The sequence below is a fragment of the Meriones unguiculatus genome, chromosome 2, assembly GCF_030254825.1.
Source record: "Meriones unguiculatus strain TT.TT164.6M chromosome 2, Bangor_MerUng_6.1, whole genome shotgun sequence".
NCBI lineage: Eukaryota > Metazoa > Chordata > Mammalia > Rodentia > Muridae > Meriones > Meriones unguiculatus.
The window spans coordinates 153538226-153547376 of NC_083350.1; the positions used below are offsets into that span (position 1 = coordinate 153538226).

The window sequence follows — 9151 nt, forward strand, 5'->3', positions numbered from 1 at the left end:
GGTTTATGAAAATAAGGCACTTGCTTTTCTGAACACTATTATAACATGAAGATTTTTGTAAATGTTGACTTTGGAACAGAGTTTCTGAGTTGCATAGATATGACTTTCATGAGTTCAGCATCTCGTGAAAACCCAACACTGCATAACAATGAACCACATGGGTGTAATGGGATTTAAATGAGGTTAGGTATCCATCAGCAGCATAGATGCAGGTTTATAGGACTAAGAAATATAAGGTAAGGCTTTACTATCAGGACAATAAGAAAGTAAAACAAACAAATAAAAAAGAAAGAAAACAAAATAACAAAAATCATCTACTACCATCTTAATATAGAATGAAACCAAACACACCATAATATGTGTATTCATGTACCTTATAACTATTGCTTGGTACTTAAACGTAGATTCAAAAGTGAAATTTGTTATTTAACTGAATTCTGTCTATTGATCTACAAAATTTTGATTTTTTAAAAAAAGGAAAAATACTTTAATGAAAAACATTAAGATTCCTGATAGTTTAAAAACAATAAATTTGTTTTGACACTTTTTCATAGCAGAAATTAAAGCTTGCAACATTATTGAACCAGAGGAAAATGTGCAATAAATACAAATATTTGCTTCACTTAGTTCAAAATATAATAAAAATGTAACCAACTAAACAGTTGGAAATATTAGTAAATAAGAAATATAGTTTTTTTTAATTTGAAGATATGCCCTGTAAAACAAACCGAGCTTCTAACAAATGTTTTTATATGCCCATAAAATAATTTTTTTATACAAAATTCATTGCATAGTAGCAATGAATTAAGTAGCCGCTTGGTTTTGAAGCTTACCCTTCCTTATAGCACCTATGGGTGGGGAGCAGTATTGTTCTCCTAGCTGCTGCTCAGAATGGTGAGGTAGGATTGTTTCAGCTCAGTGCTTCTGACCCAGTGCAATGTTGAGGGGTTTAGAACCAAGGATACGGCCGTTCATCTCAGCCATTGCTTTAGCAGCTGCTTCGGGAGAGAAAAAGCAGATCAAGCCAAACCCTTTGCTCTGCCCTGCTTCCTGCATCACCTTAACTCGGCAAATGGACCCAAAGGAAGAAAATTCCCTGCGCAGTGTCTCGTCATCGATGGTTTCGTCCAGATTCTTAATGTAGAGCTTCGCTGCTTGACGTGCACGGATTCTTTCCCTTTTCATCTGCTCAAACTTTTCCTTTAACTCAGCCTGGCGTTCTACCTTCTTCTGGGCTCTGCCTGCAAAAATGGTCTGCCCGTTTATGTCCTGTCCATTCATCTCTTCGACTGCAGTTTTCGCAGCCTCGTGGCTATCAAAACTCACAAACCCAAAGCCTTTGGACTTCCCAGTGGCATCTTTCATCACCTTAACGCTCAGCGTTTGGCCGTATTTGCTGAAAATTTCCCCGAGCCTCTCATCGTCCATATCATCCCCAAAGTTTTTGATGTACACGTTAGTGAATTCGCTGGGTTTCTCTCTGAGCTCAGCCTCCCGATCCTTGCGGCTTTTGAATCTGGCCACAAATATGGTGCAGTCCTTCAGCAGCTTCCCATTCATCTCCTCAATGGCCCTGTCTGCTGCACTCTGGTCCTGGTAGTGCACGAAGCCATAGCCCTTGGACCCTTTGTCATCGCTCATCACCTTGGAGGACAGGATCTTCCCAAAAGGTGAAAAGTGTTCGTACAAGGTTTTGTTATCAATGGATTTGTCCAGATTCTTGATAAACACATTCCCAATTCCCGACTTTCTCAGGTACGCATCCCGTTGGGACCACATGAGACGGATGGATTTGCCTTTGATTAAGTCAAAGTTCATGGTGTCTAGGGCTTTCTGGGCATCATCCAGCTGGAGAAAATTGACGTAGGCATAGCCTAGGGAGCGACTGGAAACCAGGTCCCTGCAGATTCGGATGGACAACACTGGCCCCACTGTGTTAAACTTCATGAACAGCATGTCCTCCGTGACGTCTTCATGGAGGTCACCAACATACAGGGAAGCCGCACGGTATTTGGCTTCCACACTCATGGTTTAGGTCTTGCTGTTTTGTTTGTTTGTTTGTTTTGCCCCAGCACTTCAAGCCTGTTCCCAGCAGCTCCCCACGGATGTGTCCTCCTGCAGGACAGGAAGCACAGCCACACCTAAGGGCCTTCACTGTGGCCTCAGATGGATGATCACTTAAAAGTCCAGCTGCAGGATCACTTGCTCTTTCCCCAAGCCAGGCAACAACGCTCATCAAAAAAGTCAGAAACCGGTTTCCTTTCCTGGTAGTTGGCAATCTGCCTTCAACTCTCGGCCTCAGACTTTCCTTCCCTTCCAACTCAGCAACAACTTACAAGTGGCTGGCCAGCACAGGCCCTCGGTCTGCGTCCATCCCAGCAGCTGCTGGCTGATTCCCGAGCACAGACAGGCCTTGTTCCGCTGGAGTAGACTTCCAGCTAAGCCGGGAGCGAGCCAGGCCTCCGGGGCGTGCAGCCCAGGCCCAGGGCCGGAGGCCGGGTCCAGTGCAGGGAGCCGAACCCACCCCGTGGCTTTGCGCGCGCCCAGGCCACCCACCCCGCACCCGGGTGGACCGCGCCGCCCCGAAGGGACCTGACTGAACCTTAAGGCTCACCAGGTTGCTCACGGCAGGCGGCGGGAACCCGGAACTCGCTGGCTACCACTGTTTGCTCTTTCACACTTTGGGGGGAGCCCTGTTCGTCCCCAGCCGCTCTTGCTCACTCCCTAGCCGAAGTCCGCAGGGCTCAGGATAGGAGGCGGTGTCGTGGGTGGAGAAAACGGCTGGGGGTGTGGCCGGGCAGCCCACCATCAAGCTGCTCCCTTCTTGTCCGTTTTGTCTACACCAGCCTACACAAGCAAGGGTCGGGATCACACAACTCCTGGGGACACCCCCGCCTTGGCCTTGAAGAGGTCCCGACAGGCTCTGTTCGTCCAGCAACTTTCTGCAGAATCTCTTCAGGGAACCCTTCCCACAAAACTCCTGAGACACACTTGCTTTTCTTGCAAGACAAACTTTTAATTTATTTTTTTTTTAAGACCCCAGATTCAATCCTCTGAGCCCAGAGCTTTCCCCAGCATCTCCTCTGTGATCGTCTAGTTCTCTCTTTTTCGGGCAATTTCACTGTCCCACCGTCTCCTAGCCGATTACAGAGGCTCTGTTCCAGGACACTAAGCTATCTGTATTTTATTTTCCGAGATTTCCGATAATGAGTGATTTTTCAGGATGTCCACTATATTGAATACCTCAGCTGTGTGGAACAGATGAGTTACTGAAGCTGCCTGGAGATAGCAGCGCTTAACTCAGAGTGTTCAGGAGATGTTAAACAAATTAATAGATTTGGAAACGTCCACACAGCATAAAGAATGTAATCAGTTCCTTGTAATATTGGCTCTACTTCCTCTAACATTAAATACATCAAATAAAATGTGTTATGATTCCTGGCAAATCTTACAATTTGAATCATGATGCCTTTAGAAAATCAAAAATATTTACCTGAGGAAGTGAATTGGGTAAGTCAGTTTACAAAAACAACAAAAAAAAATAGTACATTGAAAACTTTAATTAACACAGACGTTGCCTAAAAAGCTATGGTTTAAAGCAAATTCTGTCTCCATAACTGAGATAGATAGAAAACTCAGCATTTCTCACTAATGAGACATAGAAAGTCTGTTGTTCTCTGACTTATATGGATAGAAGGATTTTTGTATCTGAGTCCAGAATTAATAGAGTGTTTTCACATGTAACCAGAAAAAAAAAATAAAGTATATATCTCCTGAGGGGGGAAAATGACATTCTCTTAAAAAGACATTTTAAACATTAAAAAGTATCAGAATTTCACTATAAACTACAAATTTCTCTTAGCTTATTTAAAATTAATTATGTGGGAGACATAATTATGCCGTCCAATATGGGATAGACTGTTGAAGAAAAATTAAGAATAAACAATATTATGAAAACTGATTGCTCTCTAATTGCTTATCTAAAAGCAGAACATATATTTTATACAATTAAAAAAAATCACTTGTCTACCTAGCCAGTCACTGAAATCAGTCACTGAAAACAACCTGAGAACCTCAGCAGGCTAGGAAGGTGCCAGAGAAAGCTCCACTATTAAGGAGCCCATTTTCCCCAGAATTTTGCTTTGCAAATCTTTTGTACCTAGAGACTCCAGTTATATTTCTGCATTTGTTTTTCCAGTTTTGTGGAAATATTCTATTCTAAGCTGGAATTCAAAACCATTCCTATGAAATCTACTCATTAGCTGTATCTTCCACTAGAAAATGGATTAATAATAAATGTACGTTTGTTTTTCTCCTGTAATTTTTTTTTCTTTTTAATGGATTCATTCTAAGAAAGGCTCAATGAAATGAAGAAAAATTCTTCCACTGTAGCAATGGATTTATGGTTACTAATAAACAAATCTTGGTTGACTTCATTTGTCTTTAAATCACCCTGTTATAAATTATTCCTTCTTTTTTAAATTTATTTATTTTTATTAATCACATTTTATTCACTTTGTATCCCCCCATAAGGCCCTCCTTCCTCTCCTCCTGGTCCCATCCTCCCTCCCCCTTCTTCACGCATGCTCCTCCCCAAGTCCACTGATAGGGGAGGTCCTTCTCTCCTTCCTTCTGATCTTAGTCTATCAGATCACATCAGGAATGGCTTTCTGTGGCCTGATAAGGCTGCTCTCCCCTCAGGGGGAGGTGATCAAAGAACTGGCCAATCAGATTATGTCAGAGGCAGTCCCTCTTCCCATTATGAAACCCACTTGGACACTAAACTGCCATGGGCTACATCTGTGCAGGGGTTCTAGGATATCTCCATGCATGGCACTTGGTTGGAGTATGAGTCTCTGGGAAGACCCCTGTGTTCAAATTTCTGGTTCTGTTGCTATCCTTGTGGGGTTCCTGTCCTCTCCAGATCTTACTATTTCCTACTTATTTCATAAGATTTCCTGCACTCTGAAAAACAGTTGGCCATAAGTCTCAGCGTCTGCTTTGATAGTCTACAGGGCAGAGCCTTTCAGAGGCCCTGTGTGGCAGCTTACTAGGTTGTTTCCTGTTTTCTTCTTCTTTTGATGTCCATCCTCTTTGCCTTTCAGGATGGGGATTGAGCATTTTAGTCAGGGTCCTCCCTCTTGATTAGTTTCTTTAGATGTACAGATTTTAGTAGGTTTATCCTATGTTATATGTCTATATGAGTGAGTATATATCATGTGTGTCTTTCTGCTTCTGGGACAGCTCTCTCTGGATGATCCTTTCCAGGTCCCACCATTTACCTGCAAATTTCATGATTTCCTTATTTTTCATTGCAGAGTAATACTCCATTGTGTAGATGTACCACAATTTCTGCATCCATTCTTCAGTTGGGGGGGGCATCTGGGCTGTTTCCAGCTTCTGGCTATTACAAATAAAGCTGCCCCAAACATGGTTGATAAGTGGTGTGTATGCAGAAAATTGTCCATTTCTTTTAGATCTTCCAGTTTTGTGGAATACATGTTTTTGAAGTATAACCTAGTGATTCTTTGGATTTACTCAGTGTCTGTTGTTATGTCCACCTTTTTGTTTCTGTTGTTTTTAATTGTCGTATTTTTTCCTCTCTCTGTCTTTTAGTTAGTTGGGATAAGGTTTTGTCTTCTCTAGCTCATTTTCTCAAAGAAGGAACTCTGTTTCATTGATTCTTTGTATTGTTCTGCTTGTCTCTAATTCATCAATTTCAGCCCTGAATTTTCTTATTTCCTGATCTCTATTACTCTTGGGTATATTTGCTTTTTGTCCTAGAGCTTGCAGGTGTGCTGTTCAGTTGCTAGAATAAGAATTGTCTGGTTTCTCTCAGCTGGAAAACAAGTGTCTGGTGTTGTGGGGCACACAGTTTGGGTGATCAGAGCCCTACAGGCTGGTGGCTCTGCACTGGCACCTGAGCGCCTGCCAGGACCCAGGAACTCTTCCAGACTTAGCTGCATGACCTGAGAATGAACCGGATTGCTTCCCACAACTTGGGGTTTCCTCTGACCTGGGAAACACCATCTCTGCTGTTTTGGTGTCCATAGTTCAGTCTGTTGGTCCCAGTACAGTCACAGCTGTCCTGGATTTCTGACACAGTGTCCTCTCTAAACATTACAATCCAATTTTTAAAATAGGGTTAAAATGATTCCCTGCTCTCCGCCCAAAGCTTAGCTATGAGTCTCGGCATCTGCTTGGATACCCTGAAGGGTGGAGTCTTTCAGAGACCCTCTTGGTAGGCTCCTGTCCTGTTCCCTGCTTTCTCCCCCTTCCAATGTCCATCCCATTTGCCTTTCTGAATGAGGACTGAATATCTTACACTCCTTCTTTCTTAGCTTCCTTAGAGATACAGATTTTAGTATGTTTACCCTATATTATATTTTAATACCCGCTTATAAGTGAGTATATACCAAGTATGTCTTTTCTGCTTCTGGAATACCTCACTCAGGATGATCTTTTCTAGTTCCCAACATTTGCCTATTTATTTCATGATTTCCTTGTTTTTAATTGCTAGGTAGTATTACACAGTGCAAGTGTACCACAATTCCTGTATCTATTACTCATTGGAAAGACTTTGGGTTGTTTCCAGATTCTGGCTATCATGAGGAAAGATGACATTTGAACAAATATCCTTGTTGTATACTTGAGCATATTTTGGATATATGCCTAGGAGTGCTATAGCTGGATCTTGAGGTATACTACTCAGCAATTAAAAACAAGGAAATCATGAAATTTGTAGGCAAATGCTGGGAACTAGAAAAGATCATCCTGAGTGAGGTATCCCGGAAACAGAAAGACACACATAGTATAAACACACTTATCAGTGGATATTAGAAATATAATATAGGATAAACATACTAAAATCTGTACACTTAAAGAAGCTAAGCAAGAAGGAGGGTAAGATGATCAACCCTCATTCAGAAAGGCAACCAGGATGGACAACAGAAGAGGGAGAAAACAGGGAACAGGACAGAAGCCTACCACAAAGGGCTTCTGAAAGGCTGTACCAAGCACGGTATTAGAGGAGATGCTGAGACTCATAGCAAAACTTTGGGCAGAATGCTGGGAATCTTATGAAAGAAGGGCAAGATAGAGAGACCTCGAGGAGACAGGAGATCCACAAGGAGAGTCACAGAACAAAAAAAATCTGGGTCCAGGGGTCTGAGTATCAGTCTGAGACTGATACTCCAACTAAGGACCATGCATGTAGATAACCTAGAACTCCTGCACAGGTGTAGCCCATGGCAGCTCAATGTCCAATGGATTCCCTAGTAATGGGAAGAAGGTCTGTCTCTGACATGAACTCAGTGGCTGGCTCTTTGATCATCTCCCTTTGAGGGCGGTGCAGCCTTGACAGGCCACAGAAGAAGTCAATGCGGACAGTCTTGATGAGAACTGATAGGCTAGGATCAGATTGAAGGGGAGGAGGACATCCCCTGTCAGTAGACTGGGGAAAGGACATGGGTGGAGAAGAAAGAAGGAGAGCAGTCAGGATTGGGAGGGGACAAGGGAGGGACCTAAAGCTGGGATACAAAATGAATAAACTGTAATAAATAAAATATTAAAAAAATAAAGAAAAAAGGAAACAGATTTGTCTAATTTATTTATGAAGCCAGTTAGTGCAGGGAACTTTCCTCTTAGTACTGATTTTCCTTGTGTTCTATGAGTTTGATATGTTGTGAAAGCATTTTCATTGAATTTTAGAAAGTCTTTACATTCTTTATTATTATTATTATTATTATTTCTTGATCCAATAGTTATTAAGCAGAGGGTTGTTCACTTTTCATGAGTTTGTAGGTTTTCTGTTGTATCTGCTTTTGCAATTGAGCTTTAGGCCATGGAAGTCTGATAGGATATATGTGCTTATTTCAATTTTCTTGTATCTGTAGAGATTTTTCTTTGTGACAAAGTATGTGATTAGTTTTGAAGAAAGTTTTATGAGGTGCTGTAGATGTTCTGTGGACATATTTTAGGTCCATTTGATTAATAATGTCTGTCAGCTCCATTATTTCTGTTTATTTTTTGACTGAATAAGCAGTCAAATTTGGTTATCGAAATCTCTCACTATTAATGTGTAGGATTTGAAGTGTGATTCAAGCTTTTATAAATGCCAGTGCCCTTGATTTTGGTAGACATGGATATTCAGAATTGAGATGTCATCTTGGAGGTTTTTTTTCTTTTCATTAATGTTTCTCAAATGACTGAGAAACACTTAAATGTTAAAAAGTCTTTGACAAAATCTAACACTCTCTTGTAATAAGTCTTGGAGTAACCAGAAATACATGGGACATACCTAAACATGATAAAAGAAACTTACCACAATCCAATAGCCAACATCAAATCAAATGGAGAGAAACTCAAAGCAATTCCACTAAAATCTTGAAAAGGACAAGGCTGTCCACTCTTTCCATATCTATTCAATATAGTACTTAAAGTTCCAGGTAGAATAATAAGAGAACAACGGATCAAGGTATTATGGATTGAAAAAATGAGAATTCAAAATATCATAATTTGCAAGTGATATGATTTTATAGAAAAGGTAACAAAAATTCTACCAGGGAGCTCCTACAGCTGAAAAATACCTTCAGTGAAGTGGCTGGATATAAGATTAACTAAAATAAACTAAGTTGTCCTCATATATATAAAATATAAATGAACTTAAAAGAAATCAGAAAACAACAAACTTCATCAAAGTCACAAATATTATAAAATATATTGGTGTAACTCTAACCAAGCAAGTGAAAGACCTGTATAACAAGAACTTCAAGTCTTTGAAGAAAGAAATTGAAGAAGATACCAGAATATGGAGAGATGTCTCATTCTCATGGATCAGTAGGATTAACATAATAAAAAAGTGGCCATCATACCAAAAGCAATCTACAGATTCAACATAACCTCCATGAAAGTTTCATCGCAATTATTTACAAATCTTGAAAAAGCAATACTCAACTTCATATGAAAAATAAAAAATACAGGATAGCTAAAAAAAAAAAAATATGTACGAGAAAGAACTTCTGGACGTATCACCATCCCTGATTTCATGCACTACTACAGAGCTATAGTAATAAAAACTGCACAGTACTGACAAAAAAAATTTAGACAGGTTGATCAGTGGAATTGAATCATTGACCGAGATATAAATCTA

The 9151-nt window shown here is 40.6% G+C and overlaps 1 protein-coding gene across 1 annotated transcript; it reads right to left on the bottom strand.

Annotated features, from left to right (window-relative positions):
* Positions 1-619: 619 nt before the first annotated feature.
* Positions 620-2850, bottom strand: Pabpc4l (poly(A) binding protein cytoplasmic 4 like). The gene has a single exon (XM_021629469.2). The coding sequence runs from the start codon at positions 2026-2028 to the stop codon at positions 916-918; it is 1113 nt and encodes a 370-aa protein (XP_021485144.1). The 5' UTR covers positions 2029-2850; the 3' UTR covers positions 620-915.
* Positions 2851-9151: the final 6301 nt, after the last annotated feature.

Coding starts and splice junctions, on each gene's coding strand:
- Pabpc4l (XM_021629469.2), bottom strand. CDS start 2,028: ATGAGTGTGGAAGCCAAATACCGTGCGGCTTCCCTGTATGTTGGTGAC.